Here is an 18,745-nt window from a genome sequence, read left to right as displayed (position 1 = left end):
TTTTTTTTTGTGTGGTACGCGGGCCTCTCACTGCTGTGGCTTCTCCCGTTGCGGAGCACAGGCTCCAAACGCGCAGGCTCAGCGGCCATGGCCCACGGGCGCAGCCACTCCGCAGCATGTGGGATCTTCCTGGACCGGGGCACGAACCCGCGTCCCCTGCATCGTCAGGTGGACTCTCAACCACTGCCCCACCAGGGAAGCCCTGTACAAGATTTTAAGAATAAGGTCAGCTCAAATCTAGACTCTTAAGATTAAGTAACATCCGTGTTATATCAGCATTGGTTTTATATTCTCTTGTAGACTACTCAATAAACTGGCCTTATTTAAAAAAATCAAAACCAAAAACTAATGATTAAAGAACATACTTGTTTGAAGTTTCATAGAGAGTTTGTAAGTTTATTAAGAAACATGCAATTAAATAATCTTGGTGTTTTTGTTTTGCTTTTCAGAACATCTGTGATAAGTCTACCATAAATTGAACTCCTTCAAGAATTCTCTGAAGGAACTATATAGGATTTTCTTACATCATGACTTAATCTGAATGCAAGAACAAGAAACAGGTTTTATCTCTAAATATAATGAAGGGCTGTGTGTAAACACAGACCCTGACTCAATTCTAATGAGCATTTTAGACATGAGTTTACATCGGCAAATGGGTTCAGATCGAGATCTTCAGTCTTCTGCTTCATCTGTGAGCTTGCCTTCAGTCAAAAAGGCACCCAAAAAAAGAAGAATTTCAATAGGCTCTCTGTTTCGGAGGAAAAAGGATAACAAACGTAAATCAAGGGAGCTAAATGGCGGGGTGGATGGAATTGCGAGTATTGAAAGTATACATTCCGAAATATGTACTGATAAGAACTCCATTTTCTCTACAAATACCTCCTCTGACAATGGATTAACTTCTATCAGCAAACAAGTTGGAGACTTTATAGAGTGCCCCTTGTGCCTTTTACGGCATTCTAAAGACAGATTTCCTGAGATAATGACTTGTCATCATAGATCTTGTGTGGATTGCTTACGACAATACCTAAGGATAGAAATTTCTGAAAGTAGGGTTAATATCAGTTGCCCAGAATGTACTGAACGGTTTAATCCCCACGATATTCGCTTGATATTAAGTGATGATGTCTTGATGGAAAAATATGAAGAATTTATGCTTAGACGGTGGCTCGTTGCGGATCCTGATTGTAGGTGGTGTCCAGCTCCAGACTGTGGGTAAGAAGATTTTGTTTGATTTTTCTTGAGTTAATTTTTTTCTCTGTGGATAAAATAAGAATTTGCTGACTGTTACTCAAAAGAAAAATCTTAACATGCCAGGTAATTCATTCATTCAGTAGACAGTAGACAAAAATATGTTGAGTATGTACCATGTGTCAGGGACAATGTTAGATATTAAAGGCAGGAATCTTGTCTTACTCATTTTTGTATTGTCTTTGCATCATATATTCACTTAAGACTGTTTTCAGAAGAAAAGGATAAGATGGTAGAGTGCAGGATCTAGTCCTATTTATTTTCCCCATCCATTTGGAGAATTTTTATTTTGTTATAATAGATGAAATGAGCAGACATTTTGTTTGTTTGCTTTTGGTGGGGGAGTCACTTGTTTAAACTTAAATGACCCTTTTGAAAGGTACCTTAATGCGTGCCACAGTATGATGTGTTCATGAGTTGATGTGTTCTTGAGACACAAGATCTAGAGGTTATGTAATACTTCATTTGCCTCAAGTTTTTGAATTACAAATACCATTTTCCCAATATTTAAAGTAAAATAATTTTGCTTGTATATTTGGTTATTATGTTAACAGCAGCTCCTGTTAATAGGGTATTTACCATGTATGGTTGTCAGAACTAGAAAAAAATAGTCATATGCTTTTCACGAATAAGGAAAGCCATAAACCCTGGATGAGTTTAGCATACCATTAGTAAGCCAGAGATTATAAATAAGAGTTTGGGAAAACCCAGAACTTCCAAGATTATCTGGGTATAATCAGAGACAAGGCTGAAATGTGAGTTTGATTTATCAAATGACAATTTCAGGACTCTGATCAAATCCATTATTAAAAACTTATTGAGCAGCAAATTTTCAGATTGTATTTAGTCTACCAATTCCATAATTTTAAGTGAGAAAGGTAATAGTATGTTTCTAGCCTGTGCAAATTCCATCAGTTTTCCCAGGTATCACTAGCACTTCACTGTCCACCAGGGATTTCTGTGAAACATAAAGCATTAAAAATATTAGATTATCTAATTATTTAACATTTTATGAATTCATTAGTTGTGTGAAGGACTCGGAGGTACTGTTCAGTATCACATTTGTATTATGATCTCCTATACTGCAGGATGCTTGTACTGTAACATAAATAACAAAATAATATATTAAAGATACTTTCTAAACTGGGCCAAGGTTGGCTGTGCTGCCAGGTGTATGGTAGAAGCAAACTCTGGACCTGTGAAGGGTTAAATTCTCAAGAAAAAGATGGGGAGAAAATAGGGATAATGAACAGTGCCTTTAAATAATTTGAGCTAGAGAAGAAGAGCTTAGGTACGATTGTATCACTCTTGATCCCGTGGACCCCTGCAGAATATTTTCACTAATGCAGGTGTGTACATTCATTAGAGTAGATTTCAAGTTGATTACAAATTTTAGGTTTAAAAAAAAAGCCTTTTGCAAGTCATTATAGCAAATACCCTATAGCAAGAGTTCAAACAGAAGTATTTTACATTTCATCTGGACAAAGTGTGATTTTCTAACTGTCTTTCATGGAACCCCAGGATAAGAGGCGTTTCACAAGTTCCTTTAAGCATTTAATAGCTTTAAAAGAAAATGTGTGAAAATGATGGAACAAATTAAAAGGAGGCTTTCGTGTCAGAACCTGTGACCAGGAGAGACTGAGAGAGTAAATCCAGGAGCACAAGCTTTCTGGTCACTAAATAGGTATGTTCTCCTGTGCTGGGTTGATGGATCATGTCATCATAGTGGATAATATCAACACTGTCAAGCTAATAGAACACAATAGATAGGGCTGACGTAGATTCTCACTTGTCTAAGAACTTGATTTGGGGACTTCCCTGGTGGCGCAGTGGTTAAGAATCTGCCTGCCAACGCAGGCAACATGGGTTCAATCCCTGGCCCAGGGAGATCCGACAGGCCGCAGAGCAACTAAGCCCATGCGCCACAACTACTGAGCCTGTGCTCTAGAGCCCGCGTGCCACAGCTGCTGAAGCCTGCGCACCTAGAGCCTGTGCTCTGCAACAAAGAGAAGCCACCGAGATGAGAAGCCCGTGCACTGCAACGAAGAGTAGCCCCCGCTTGCCACAACTAGAGAAAGCCTGTGCGCAGCAACGAAGACCCAATGCAGCCAAAAATAAATAAATAAAATAAATAAATTTATTAAAAAAAAAAAAGAACTTGATTTGGGGGGAAGAATGCCAAACCAACTGGGAAAGGATTGATTATTCACCATATAGAATTGTGAAAATTAGCTATTTAAGGGGAAAAAATTAGATTGTCACCACATATAATAAATTAAAACAAAATCAAAACAGATTACAGAGGTAAGTTATATAAATAAAAGGACAAAATTAAACTAAAAGAAAATATAGATTGATTAGATCACTTACTGCTATATTATTTAGTAAAATTGAACACACATCCTGTAACTTAGAAGATCCACTCCTAGTTAAATGCCTCAGAGAAACTCTTTACTTGTGTGCCAAGAGACATCTAGTTATGAGACATATTTAAGAATGTTCATAATAGCAAAGAAACAAACAAAAAAGTTCATTAACAGTAAAATGGATAAATGCATTTAGTTTCATGGTTACCTCTTGTGAGGAAGAAGAAGGATGTGAACTTCAAAGGGGCAATCAAGGAACTTCTAAAGCCACAGATAAACAAGGTAACCATAGGTTCTGGTTTGCCCAAGATAGTTCCAATTCATGCTTATTGTACTGGTGTAAATTTTAATAGCATTACCTTTCTTTTTCAGGTGTTCCAGTCAGGTTGTGAATTATATGATCACCCTACTGATACTATTCTTAACTTGTGTGGTAGATTCAGGGGGTATTCATTTTATTATTCTTTATAAATCCTTTGGTGTATATGACATTTCTCAGTAAATTTAAATTTTTTTCATAATCTCGTACTCTTAGGTATTTTTCACATTTTCTTCTTATTGAGACATCAGTGTTAAAAAATAATATGGCTTAGGTATTCTAAGTATTTTGGAGAGGAAGACATGAATGTTAAGTATAAAATAATCTTAAAATAATAGAAACACCTACTTAAATAGATTCCTTTATTATGAAAACCACTTGACTGTTACATAAGTTTAACAATTAGTCTTGATTAATTTGGCTATAAATTAATTTTTGGTTTTGGTGGTGGTTAGTAGTCTTACGCACAAAGGACAAAGAAAACATGTCACAGAGATTAATCACTTTGTGTATTTTCATTTGTATTCAATTTATGCTGGCTCACTAGATTAGTAAGAGCATATTTTATATACTTGATTACGTTATAGGTTTTATGGTTGTGTTATGTGGAAAAGATCACCTGTGACAAAATTTATACATATGCTTTGAAAACATAGAATACTGCATAAGACCTCATTACAAATTACAATTGTACTTGGCATGAGCGTGGACAGACCTGATTTTGAATCTCTATCCTATCATGTTTTAAGGATTGAGAAGGTTTTTAATGTTATTGGTAGCATAATTCCTAGCACACAGTAAGCTTTTTATAGTTCTTATTTATCACTCCTCATCTCCATTTCTGAAGTTTTGTTTTTATTTTTTTAAATCAGACAGTTCTTCAAATATTTACTGCACCCGTGTGCCAGGTACTGGGAATTTTTAATAACTAACAAAAGATGAAAATCTCTGCCCTCTTGGAACTTATTAAAATCTTTGGATTCACAGAGAGAAATTTCTTATTTAAACTCCATTTATTACTGAAATCTGGCACAGAGGATACTGGTAAATATCTGACTGTTTGACAGTTATTCATAGCAATGCATAGCCAGTAGTACGTACTAGGACCACAGGCATGTGTGTAGTATTTTAATCCCTTTCATTGTACAACACACTTGAAAGACTTTTTTCCAGAAATGCTAAATGTGAAATTATGTTTTCCTCTTGCTTTTGATACTTACCAAAATGACCATTTTCTGTATCTGACACCAGTTTTACTTAAACATGTAGTTTAACACACTGAGAAATATTGCCCTTAGCTCAGAGTAGAAAGAAAACCTGGACCTGGTTTCTATTTGAGACATCTGAGGGTTTCTGACCTAATAGTCTTTCCTCTCTTCTGAGGGCCAGGGCAGATTAAGCTTGTTTAAAGGACAGTATGTATTTCTGAAAATCCCTCTTGCGAAGGGGTCTAGGAGGCCAAACCTGTGTGCTGTGATTTAACCGGGGTGAAGTTATCTGGACTGCTTCTAGAACATGCCAGTCTATACAGGTTCAGAGAAAAATCTGGCCATGGCTGAGGAAAAGAATTACAGTGAGGGACATGTAGGAGGGGAAGCATAAGACCTGCCTTGGATAAAAATATCTATTACCTCTGCCTAGGAGGCTTAGTTTGTACATTGTCTAGGCAGATAGCAAAAAACTGGCATCTTGGTTTCTGTCATCACTTGTTTCAATTGGCTAAGACTACCCTTCTACTAGCACACATTATCCACGTCATCTCATGTGAGTGCTTTTGACTTTACTGGGGAGATTTGAATATGCAGGAACATTTATTATACTAGAATATAGTTAATGATTTAATGTCTGTGAGCCCCTCAAGAGTAAAAATAAAAAGTATTTTTTTCTTTATAACCACAGGTTAACCACATGCTCAATAAAGAGTTATTGAATGAACAAATCTGAATATATGCCATTAATGTAAATCGTATGTCTTAGGAACAGTTAATAAACCATTTTTAAGCAGTGTGCTCAACTATAATCAGGTTTGTTAAGCTTTGAGCTGATTTACTGACATTTAAATGGCTCTAAATAATAACTTACTCTGGTGGAAGATACTGTTCATAATGGACACTGTTCATAATGGAGTGGCACCATAGGCTTAGGAACTAAGGAACATGTATTTTTAGAATTTTATTCTATCTATATGACTCTCATTCCCGTCCTCCAAAGAAGAGTTTTAGCCATAACTTGCCCGTCTTTTGACATGCTGGAAATGCTTTTGTAGGCTAACCTTTTAGAACAGAGAACAGGTCCAACTTTGATTTTCTCCCGAGGAAACAAGTACATGTGTCTGAGAAAACAAGAACCGAGTTGATACATAAGACACAGGAGACATATCAGCTTTCTTTTACTTCTTTTAATTAGCTAAAGAAGTTAGCTTTAGATATGCATCCCAAATGGCCTAACACTCCACCCTGAAATTAGACAGACTTCTGCAAATAATCTGGGCGGTTCTCTACAACCGTAGACCTCCCCTCCCCTACAGCATGTACTTGAAAGCAGAACAGAAAGCATCCTCTCTAGGAAAGCAGATCCTGAAAGGGGGAACCAGGAGATGAGCCTCACTTTGTCTAAACCGTCTCTCAAATATATTAATTAAGTCACTCCTTTTCCACGGAATAATAGTAACTTCTTGCTAATGGGATCATGAGCATGTTGATTTGAATATAAAACTTGACTTTTCCCCTTAACTGGATCAAGTAATTTTGGTATTTCTGATTATATTTTCTTTGTTCTTTAAAGGTTGTGTTAAAGCTTTGTGCTTTTGGGGGAAAAGTTATCTTGGACTCCTGGATAATCTTTCTTTTCTTTTTTCTCATTTTTTAATTAAAAATTTTATTGAGACTATTATATCTTTCTTAGGATTCCATTTCATGTTTGGTATAGTTTGTTCTTCTTACTTGTTCCTTCATGAGGAATTTGCTCTAGGCAGAGTATACGACCCTAGTTGGTATTCCTACCTCCTCAATGCTAATTTGTGGAACTCTAGTACTGTGAAACACTCCCAGGAAATACATGTCATGGTCAAATAAATTTGGAAAATAATGTTTACTATATATGTACATTATTGGTATGTTAAAAATTATTTTAGCAAATCCTATAGTAAAAAAACAAACAAAAAAGTACTTTAATTTTGCTTAGCATGTCCCTAACTTGACCATTGAGTTCTTTCTTAGTATGTTTCACCTATTAACAATCCAACAAATAGAAAATATTTCTGGAAAAACTGCCTGTTTCAGTCCTTTCCGTCTTTCCCACTTTCTTCCTATCCCTCCACTGCTGCTAAGTAGGAATGTTTAAACATTTCAAGTAACTAGAGATCTTCAGCTGAAAAATAGAGACAGAAAGTAAGACCTGAGTTAAATAAGGGATCATAGAAAGAAATGGAACTATCTTCTGAACCAAGATTTGTGTACTGTTTAAGCCAGAGATGTTTACTTAGTTAACTAGTATTATTCAGTTATTTCTGTGACCTTCTGCTGAGCCTGTTATTTTCTCAAATAATACCTAATGCATTAGAGCATTGAAATTTTTCTTTAAAGCAAATATTTTGTATTTAATTTAGTTTTACTATTTGCTTCCATTATAATTTGAGAGCTGTTCTCCAGTGGAAAATAAGTTTGGCTCCCACACAATGAAAATCATCTTCAAGAGTCCTGACATTCTGTTTTCAAAATATGTGAATGCTAGGTACATTTAATTGCTCGATATATAATAGAATGTGCTTAACACAGTTACTAAGATTGAATGTGTATGAAAACGGAACACTTACATAGTAAACTCTCAATAATTGTTAGCATAAGAAAAAGGTTCTAGACAAAATACCCTAACTTTTATAGTTATCAAAATTCACAGTCATGAAAATATTTGGTTAGTATTGTTAAAGATAATCCTGTTTTTCTTTGGAATTTGCTTAGATTGAATGGGACTTAAATGTTTAGCTCTGGGGTAGGACATCTTAGCTTTTCTATTTAAAAAAATACTGCAGGGCTTCCCTGGTGGCGCAGTGGTTGAGAGTCCGCCTGCCGATGCAGGGGACACGGGTTCGTGCCCCGGTCCGGGAAGATCCCACATGCCGCGGAGCAGCTGGGCCCGTGAGCCATGGCTGCTGAGCCTGCGCGTACGGAGCCTTTAAATTTTTAAAAAATTTATTTAATTTATTATTTTTGGCTGCGTTGGGTCTTCGTTGCTGCACGCGGGCTTTCCCTAGTTGTGGCGAGCAGGTGCTACTCTTCGTTGTGGTGCGCAGGCTTCTCATTGTGGTGGCTTTTCTTGTTGCAGAGCACAGTCTCTAGGCGCGTGGGCTTCAGTAGTTGTGGCTCACGGGCTCTAGAGTGCAGGCTCAGTAGTTGTGGCGCACGGGCTTAGTTGCTCCGCATCATGTGGGATCTTCCTGGACCAGGGCTCGAACCCGTGTCCCCTGCATTGGCAGGCGGATTCTTAACCACTGTGCCACCAGGGAAGCCCTATTATGTCCTAATTTTTGAGATACATCAAAATCTACATTTTCATAAAAGCCAAGTGGCCAGATGTTTAATCAGTATTCATCCAAGGTCAAAGTCAAATATCACCAGTGATGAACTTTTGAGATACAGGAATAAATATAAAAGTTTATTTTAAGAATTAATTTTTTAAAATTAGCCATCATATTAAATGTTTGACATCATGTTGCGGGAATGGTAATTAACTAATTAGCTAACATGTCAGCTGTTAGTTTGCTCCCGGTAATTACACTGCATATTTTAAAAATTCTAAATAGATATCTATAAGCAGTCATTTTCAACAAGCTTAAGTCTCTAGACTCAAAACTTTAAGTAATTTTTATCTTAAAGCAGTTTATAAAGCTCTTTGGAAATCTGATTATTGAAAAGAAAATATGAGTCCTCAGTTTTTTTGCCATAACCCTTCATGTTTTTATGGATATTTTGCCAGATTGAACTTGTGAAATTTTGAAATGGCAAAATTGACATTCTGCTTTTAATTCTTCTTGTCAAGATGTGAAGAATTCCCTAAAAGGGCTTTTTCTTGAAAGGCTGTCTCTAGATAGCCTAAATCACTAACTAGAAATTAAGTCAGTTCTTAAAAGTTTTGCTTAGTGATATACTAGTACACTGAACAGCCTCTACAAAGGTTAGAATTATGATATAGCCCAATTTCTGCTAATCTACCTCATATATTTTTATAAATATTTGTTTTCCCAGAAAGAATATTTTCTTCCTAGATTTATCTAGTTAAAGCAATCTCGATGTTCATATTTACTGTAAATCTGTTTCCCTATTTAATTATTTGAAAGTTCTTAAGCTTGTGTCTAAATTTGGCTTTCACAATCATCACTAAGAATTACTGCATTTTATTCTTGAAGCACGGTGTACATTTATACTTCAGTTGTCCAGTAAGATTTCACCATATAAAGCAGTAAGCTTTTTACTTACATTATTTATATAGATGTAGAAATGATAATGGTCATTAATCAAGCATAAATGCAGAGGTACTAGAAATGTCATTGAAGCAGTCATTTGCTTATTTGGCCTTCTAAAGGTCAAGGCCAAAGCTGAAGCTGTTTTTGGCTGAATACTGAGGCTAAGCCAAACTTTAGTGAATCCCTATTTTATGTTTGGGAAAACTTAGTTGTAGGGAGATTGCGTAGCTTACATAAAATTATACAGGTAATAAGTGGTAGAAGTGGAGTTTGGTAGTCTAAACTTTTCTTCTGCTTTTATAATTGTGACTGACTTAAAAAAATAGTTGGTCATAACATAGTCCCCTACACACACACGGGTTTCCGCATTCTGTCTCTCGCCTTCCCTCCTTTTTTCAAGAAAAAGTAGGGTAGAGAAGAGGTTTAGAAGAGAATGCCATTTCCTTTTCACTGAAATTACTACTATTATAAAGACTGCTTTAGATTATAACTTGGGAGAAAATAAAGAGTCTTTCAAGAATTGTTTTCTTTTTATTGAGACTCCAATGAATAAGCCGTCAGGGAAATGGAACTTTCCTAGATTACCCTGTGTTGGTTTATATTGCCTTTAATTCAGTCGTGTTTGAACACATTTATGATAGACAATGGTAGTTGGAAAATGGCCTATCAAAAATAAATTGGGGGCTTCCCTGGTGGCGCAGTGGTTGGGAGTCCGCCTGCCGGTGCAGGCGACACGGGTTCGTGCCCCGGTCCGGGAGGATCCCACATGCTGCGGAAAGGCTGGGCCCGTGAGCCATGGCCGCTGGGCCTGCGTGTCCGGAGCCTGTGCTCCACAACGGGAGAGGCCACAACAGTGAGAGGCCCGCGTACCGCAAAAATAAATAAATAAATTGGAATTTCATATGTAAAATTTAAGTTTAAAGGGTGAGATACTAAGATACTAAGCAAGAGGTCCAAAATTGGAGGAACTTCCTTACTCCTAACATTTTGCATAATTTAATAGATTATCTTGAAATTCAATAAAAATCTCTGTTACAACTATTATTTAAATTTTATTCCAGTAAGAAGAGGAGCCCTGAAAAACTCCCCTAAATTTCTAGGCAAAATGTTTGATATTTACAAAAGCCTCTTATGCATAGATGACTTGTTTGTTTCTCTTTCAAACACTAGGCTTTTTTAATTGAAAGTTTTATTGAGATGATTGTAGATTTATGTGTAGTTGTAAGAAATATTACAGAGATATTCTTTATATCCTTCAAACAGTTTTCCTCCGTGGTACCATTTTGCAAGGCTATAAAGCAATATCACAACTAGGATATCGATATTGAATCTTATTCAGGCTTCCCTAATTTTACTTGTATTTATCTTTGTGTGTGTATTTAGTTATATACCATTTTATCACCTGTAGGTTTGTGCATCCATATCTACCACCATAGTCAAGGTACTGAGCAATTCCATCACAACAAATATCCCTCATATTGCTCTTTTTAAATACATCCACCTCGCTCCTGCCTGCTCCTTGACCCCACCCCATTCCTAACTGCTGGCCACCACTGATCTGTTTTCCATTTCTAAAATTTTGTCATTTCAAAAATGTTATATAAATAGAATCATAGGGCTTCCCTGGTGGTGCAGTGGTTGAGAGTCCGCCTGCCGGTGCAGGGGACACGGGTTCGTGCCCCGGTCCGGGAGGATCCCACGTGCCGCGGAGCGGCTGGGCCCATGAGCCATGGCCGCTGAGCCTGTGCGTCCGGAGCCTGTGCTCCGCAACGGGAGAGGCCACAGCAGTGAGAGGCACGCGTACCTCAAAAAAAAAAAAAAAAATAGAATCATAAAGTATGTAACTTTTTGAGACTGACTTTTTTCACTCAGCATAATACCCCAGAGATTCATCCAAGTTGTTAAGTGTATCAGTAGTTCCTTTTTGTTATTGAGTAGTATCCCATGGTATATATGCATCACAATTTGTTTAACCATTCACCTGTTGAAGAAGGACATCTGGGCTGTTTCCAGTTTTGGGGCTATTACAAATAAAGCTGCTGTAAACATTTGTATACAGGCTTTTGTGTAAACTTAAGTTTTCATTTCTCTGGGATAAATGTCTAAGAGTGCCCAGAATTTATTTTAAGTCAGAAATTCCTAAAGTGCCAAAAATATTAACTCAGAAAATAGATATTAGTCACAAATCTGCTGTTCTCAGGTTTTTTTTCTGAAGCAAAATAACAAATTTCCTGATGGAGAAATTAGAGTTTGTGTACCTTTTATTAGGAGATTGGCACCAAAGACAACTTCTGCCATGCATCTTAAAAACAAAAATATGAGAATTTATGCATAAACACAAGATATTCACAAAATGTATGAATTGGCCTCATTTGCCATTAACTGATAGGTATAGCTGATCCATAGTCATTATAATTTTAAATAGGTAATTTTTTTATCTTTCTGATTTTAGCATTAACAAGTAGTTGTAAAAATTAGAAATATATAAGTATATAAAGAAGAAAAAACCCTAATACCAGGGAAACTACTGTTAAGACTTTTGGTATATTTCTTTTTAGTCTTTTCTATGTGCATATAATACTAACTTAATAGAATTTTTATAAAATTAGGACTAGGCTATTTATACAGTTTGGTGTCCTAGTTAAAAGTTGAAAATTAAACTTTAATAATTTTTTTAGGCATTTATATGTCTTCATTTGTGAACTGTTTATTTTTTCCCCATTTTTATATTGATGAGATAGATAGTTTTAGGGTTTCTGACTGTTAGCTCATGCATAAATAGAAAACTTTTTCTGAAATAGCATTTAAATTGGATAGTATTTTTACTTACTGAGTATCTCTTATTTTACATCACATTTTAAATCTTTTTTCTTGTTCTGTAAAGGTATGCTGTGATAGCATTCGGATGTGCTAGCTGTCCAAAATTAACTTGTGGGCGAGAAGGCTGTGGAACAGAGTTTTGCTACCACTGTAAACAGATTTGGCACCCCAATCAGACCTGTGATGCTGCTCGACAGGAGAGAGCCCAGAGTTTACGTCTGAGAACTATACGTTCTTCGTCCATTAGTTATAGTCAAGAGTCTGGAGCAGCAGGTATTTACATCTAACTTCTTCTAGTAAATATTTTACACATATAGAACACCAGTTATTTTAATTTAAAAATGTAATATTCAGTCCTTGTATCCTTTCAATTTTCTAAAGTGTTTTACGTGTTAGCATTTCTGTCCCAGAAGCACTCATTCTTTCTGTAGAAGAAAGTGGTATTGAGTTGGAAAGATTTTATTGTCCGAAAAAAAAGGAAGAAAGGAAGTGTCAGTGATGATTTATATAACTGATAGCTGAAGGTGGTCTGAAACTGATGTTTATAAAGGTGTTTTATGCAAAGCTTAGCAACTATTTTAAAAAATATATTAATTTTGAATATATTACCCTTAGAGATTATTTCTCATTGTATAAATATCACCCAGTTACAGATTTAAAACAGTATTTATTTTTGGAATCCTTTTCATTTACATGTTTTGTGAAATACAATTTTTATTTACAGATATTACCAATTCCAGGATCAGGGATTCAGAATCATACCTTGGTGAGGAGTACACTAAGAACTTTGTGTCTTTGGCTAGGAATTTAAAAATTACTTGGAGATCTGTACATGAGCAAACATATACATCTCATAAATCTTAAAAAATTTTTAAAAAGTCTGACCATCTTAATGTTCTTTGAATAAAAATTCAAAAAAACTAATATTTCATAGAATTTTCACTGTTTATTGGAACTTCAGTCATTTTTAGAAAAATATTAACTTTTTTCATTGATTATAAAAGGAAAAAACTTGGAAAATACAGAAATTTATCAAGAAAATAATTTACATTCCTACCAGCAGTGTATTAAAATAGTCATGTACTTTATGCTACTAGAAAAAAAAAGTCTTAATATTTAAAGTTGAATTTAAAATTAAATAAACTTTAAATTCAACACTTAATATTTTATACAATGGACATGGATTTTCTTGCTTGTTCACTGGTTGACTTGTTTTATTTCCTTTCCTAAAGATTTGGGGTAGAACTCCAAAGGTATTAATAATAATCTGTAGGTATTGGTTCAGAAGCAATTCAGAGAGGACCTGAGTATACCTAAACTGTCCTCTGTAGAGTCAGCTATAGCTATTAAGTGGTCCCCTTGGAAATGATATCCCTCTTCTCTAAGTGGGGATGGATATTTATTGCTTACAGGACACACAGACATATAGAGTAGGAGAATGGATTCTGGAATCATCGTCTGGATTCGAATTCCAGCTTCTTCACTTATTCTCTGTGTGACCCTGAGCAAGTTACTTGCCTCATCTATAAGATAAAGATACTAATAATACTTAAATCCATAAGGTTGAAACATTTCCTAGCTCATAGTAAGTGCTTTGGCTATATGAGATAGGGAAACTTAGAGAAACCACAGTCCCCTGCTAGAGATTTGCATATATCTGAACCATCATTAAAGAAAAAAAAAAGAAAAAGAAAAGAAATGACTAAGAGATGACTTTTGTTATTAATTTTAAAGTAAACATCATGATTTAGTCACATCCCAGAGAATGTTGGCCTTCCTTATAGTCATCGTGGGGGATTTTATGTTTATTTAGCAGTGCTGTCCTGGAATGCCTTACTGGTCATAACCCTTATACGTTCACTTAAAATTATCCCTTTAATGTGAGTTTGATTTCTGGGGATAACCAAAAGTTCCGTTGCAGCTAAGTTTAACACCTAGAGTAACATGCCAAGTTGAATCACTGGTTTGGTGTGGATCCAAAGTAAGATGTGCTTATATGATCATGAGTGTGACTTTTTATATATATAAAGTAGCTTTGAAAGTAATTATGAAAGAAAAACTTCCAAATGATTTGAGTTAAATAGTAGCATTGTTGGAATAGCCTCCCTCCCAAGGTGATTATTTTAAAAAATAAACTTCATTTGGAATTTTTCCATGTTGATTTAAAAATCTTATCTCATTGTTCTGAAAATATAAGGTACATGCATTTTCACCTACAGTGTTCCAAAAATAAAAGCTCTCAGAACAAAAATTTAGTGGTAGTTTCCTTGATGTAATCTATAAAAAAATTAAAACTTTGAACTTGGCTTTTCACTGACTTGTGGAAAGACAAGAGGAAAGTAAACTACCATCTGAAATAGTTTTATTAATTCCTGTTGTTCTGGGTATCGTGGTGTTTTTTGGTCTCTCGTTGTCATGATACATTAAAAAATAGTCTGCACTTTTAATAATAATTGCTTGGTATAATAATAATAATTGGTTGGCTATTTCTTTCTAATCAGTTACCTAAAGTTAAATAAGTATGCTTAATTATATGGTACATTAAATAATTTCTATTATGATTATATTTGTCTTTAAACTCTGCCAGTATTGCATCTACATGAGACTCTTATAGCTACCAGGGAGTTAACACACTTTGAGTTACTGCATTTTAAATGAAACACATATTTTTCATTTTTGTTACCATGTTTCTCCCCCTTTATAAAAATATATTTAATTGGCTCAGCTCCCCACCTACCCCTATCCCCTATTACTACCACCCCTAAAGATATTCACTGTTAACATTTTGTTTTAAGTCTTTATAGGCAATGTTGCAGGGGCAGGGGAGTTTTAAAACAATTTTTGAGAACATAATATTTGGTAACCCAGTGTTTTTTCCTTAATATGACAATGGCACATATTTTAACAACAAATAGAAATATAGTAATTTAAAAAGACAAAAGCTTTGCCAAACACTTTAAATAGAAATGGAAAACATTTTTTTTTTTTTGGTATAAAGGAGCTGTGGATTAATTGATGCTTGGGGAGTGGGGCATCATTTGACCATCTAATCATTAAAACAGTTTTATTTAGGATTTTTGCATTTGGAGACTATTTTGAGAGAAATACATTATCTAATGTGCACAGTAAAAATTTTTTTTTCCAGTTTGTTGTTCCAGAAACGAGACAAAGCAGACAAAACAGCTTTTTGTAGACAAACAAGTATGCAGAGAGTGAAAGCATGCAAGTACAAATATATAAAAGAGACACATATCATTAGATTGCTTATGGTGTTAATTCTCTAACATGTAATCTTAGCATATTAAAAGGCCTTTTTGTGTTTTTAGAACCATGAAAATGAATGGGAATATCACCTGTCAGTTTGTTCTGAAGATTGCATATGTCAGAGCCAAAGCCTGAGTCTTTTTACTCTCACCACTAATTGGGATATTTACTATTTGAGAATACTCTGAAATGAGGAAGTTTATCAATTAATATGCCACTTAAGCAGAGTATTAGCATTTCTTTAATGTACTAGCTATTATATTAGCTATAAAAGCCAGCTTTTTTTCATTCATGCCCAGTGTTAAAAACATTTTCATGCAGACTTTGTGTTCTTTGGATCGTTTAAATCATGACTTATGGATTTTTAAATTTTTATATTCTAGTAATTATGTGTTTTGGTCTGGCTGCATAGAGTTGTCAGTTTGCTCAAAATTGTTTGAATCGTTAAAACAGTAATTGTGAGCATCGACCAGTTCTTAAGTTAAAAAACAGCTTTGGCCCTAAATGAAGCGCTAAGGAAACCTGAATTCACTGATAAAGCACAGGTAAAATCTGACCATAAAACTTGTAGAAAGGAAAATAGAATATAGCTTAATGCTTATCATGTAAGAAATTGAAACAAATACTTGAATTCAGTGGCTTGCACTATACATATCTTTTCTTAACTGTCTTATGTGTATTTCGAAAATACAGGTGATTACTAGTAACAGTAAATAATTACTGGTTGCTATTTAAATAGATGCCACAGTTCAAAATAGTTGCATAATTTGAGATAACTCTTATTCTGTGTCAGCGATTCCTAAAGTTATGTACCACTTGATTGTAACTTGGCATCTTTGTGCATTGTAACCATATTACTATACACGAAGCATACCACAGCATTTGAATAAATGAATAAAATGGACGAAGTTAACTAATTAAAAACAGTCATGAGCATAACCAATAAATGGTTGCTTTAATTCTGAAACTATTTTCCATTAAGTGTTTATAACCATACAACCCGTACTTAACCTCTTACCTCCTCCCTTTTATCTGAGTTCTGATTCTTTGCAAGGCCCATCTATCTATTGTATGAATTAAAATACGAGAAAAAGGCTGCTTTTCTACAGATACCTGTATTATTTTTACAGTGCCTATAGTTGATGTTACCTAGAAGAGAGGAGTAAACTCATAGTGCTATTTTTATGTAGTGCTTCAGGTTACTATCAAATTGTCACTTGCTGTTAGTATTCATTCACTAAAGGAATAGTATACAGAATATCTACATTTAATTTAAGTGGAGATGGTTAGAAAAGTCCTAGAACTTGAAGTGCTGCTCATTGAAGACAGCTATGGGGTGGGGACAAAGACAAACTTTATATAGTTCCCGGTTTGCCTCGAGCTGCCCTTGGTTCTCATTTCTCTTTTTATTATTTTGTTATTCTTTATTCTCATTGTTCTGCTACTGTTGGAAAAATGTTTACAGTTTGAAAATTTAATGTAAAATATGTTCCTTTCCTTGGAAGGGAAAAAAAAGTGCTTTATATACTAAAATTAGCAGGCTAAAGCTATCGGTTAACAAACCATACATGTTAAGATATTTTGGCAGTGCTATAATTATCTACTAGAAATTGTTATTTTTAGACCAGTCTTGTATACTAAACATGTCTATTTTCTTAATAGCTGATGATATAAAACCATGTCCACGGTGTGCTGCTTATATAATAAAGATGAATGATGGGAGCTGTAATCACATGACATGTGCTGTCTGTGGTTGTGAGTTTTGTTGGTTGTGTATGAAAGAAATCTCGGATTTACATTATCTAAGGTAAGCTTATAGAAGGGGCTATTTATATCTAAATATAATTTTATATTGTAAGACAAAAGGACTTTTTTTGGAAACAGCATTATCCTTAGTATTCTTAAGCTTGGAATTTATATGATACTTGAAGAGATCTATTTTATTCTAGCTACATAAATTTAATAGGAACCCAATTATTGTGCCAGTCATTTGAGATTAATAACTAGTCAAAAATAGGAAATGGAAATTTCTTCTTTTTTTTTGTTTGGCTTTGTTTTGTTTGTTTGTTTTTTGGCTGTACCACGCAGCTTGTGGAATCTTAGTTCCCCGACCAGGAATTGAACCTGGGCCTGACAGTGAAAGCGCCAAGTCCTAACCACTGGACTGACAGGGAATTCCCGGCTTTGTTTTTTGTTAAGCTAGAAAGTTAGCATTTAATACCCCATGTAATTATGGTAGGTCATAAATATTTCCATTTAATTTTCTCATAAATTTCCTCATTTAGGCCACTGAGTGAGTTTATGATATAATCAGATAATTATGTGCCTAAAACAGGGATAAAATAAGCATATTTTGCATTAATTTACTCTTCCAAAACTAACCTAAGGTTTTGAGGCTAATGGAGGACTAGGGATAAATGTTTAACCTGAATCCCAGTTATCAGTATATCCTTTTAATGTAATTTATGGTGGTGCTTACCTTAATATTTTAGCTTTTAGTAAACTCAGAATTCAAAGAAAGGGGAAAAAAATCCTCATTCCTAAATTCGAGAATTCTTTTATAGTTATTGCTGAATGTATTGTAGTAAATTGTTACTTTACATTGTAATTTTTTCCTTTAGTCCATCAGGATGTACTTTTTGGGGGAAGAAACCCTGGAGCCGAAAGAAGAAAATATTGTGGCAGCTGGGAACACTTGTTGGTGCTCCTGTAGGAATTGCTTTAATAGCTGGCATTGCTATCCCTGCCATGATTATTGGCATTCCTGTATATGTGGGCCGTAAGGTAAAATGCTTGATTCCTTGTTAATTTATTATCTTATTTTAAATCTTTAGATTTAGGATTGATGGTTTTGCTTTGTGTTTGTTTTTTTTTTTATTTATTTGTTTTGAAAGACAAAGGTCATTTTTGGTATCTTAAGTGTAAAACGGTTACTGTTTTTTCATAAGGTAATAAATTTTCAGTGTTTGGCAAGCTTATATGTATGCATAAAAAGTAGACTTGCTTTAAAATTATCTGAATCTTCAGTACATTTGCATTATAAACTTTACATATAAAATATTAAAGAATCCACACCTGACATTTTTTCTCATGGGTATGTCCTTGTAAAGTTAGGTCTATAAGGTTAATAGAGAAATAACATATGCCCTCAGGCAAAGAATAATTAGCCAGTTCCTGAATTATTTCCAACTTGAATTCAAAGCTTTTGTTTTCTTCAGATTACTGCTATTAGTAAATACACTATTTTGTAGATTACAACAATTT

The 18,745-nt window shown here is 34.7% G+C and overlaps 1 protein-coding gene across 4 annotated transcripts in view; it reads left to right on the top strand.

Moving 5' to 3' along the window:
- RNF19A (ring finger protein 19A, RBR E3 ubiquitin protein ligase) overlaps positions 1-18,745 on the top strand; it is a 61,311-nt gene that overhangs the window by 25,733 nt on the left and 16,833 nt on the right. For 2 of the 4 annotated variants that reach the window (XM_059994987.1, XM_059994986.1), the window contains 5 exons: positions 450-1,215; positions 12,282-12,490; positions 12,942-12,983; positions 17,144-17,288; positions 18,103-18,265. In XM_059994987.1, the coding sequence (XP_059850970.1) occupies positions 542-1,215; positions 12,282-12,490; positions 12,942-12,983; positions 17,144-17,288; positions 18,103-18,265 (1,233 nt within the window). In that variant the 5' untranslated portion in view covers positions 450-541. Of the gene's footprint in view, positions 1-449; positions 1,216-12,281; positions 12,491-12,941; positions 12,984-15,924; positions 16,027-17,143; positions 17,289-18,102; positions 18,266-18,745 lie in introns of those variants that run through there. The other 2 variants (XM_059994988.1, XM_059994989.1) reach the window with 2 other exon arrangements.

The sequence above is a fragment of the Delphinus delphis genome, chromosome 17 (assembly GCF_949987515.2).
Source record: "Delphinus delphis chromosome 17, mDelDel1.2, whole genome shotgun sequence".
NCBI lineage: Eukaryota > Metazoa > Chordata > Mammalia > Artiodactyla > Delphinidae > Delphinus > Delphinus delphis.
The sequence above is the reverse complement of the archived record's forward strand: the minus strand, read 5'-3'. Positions and strand labels throughout refer to the sequence as shown.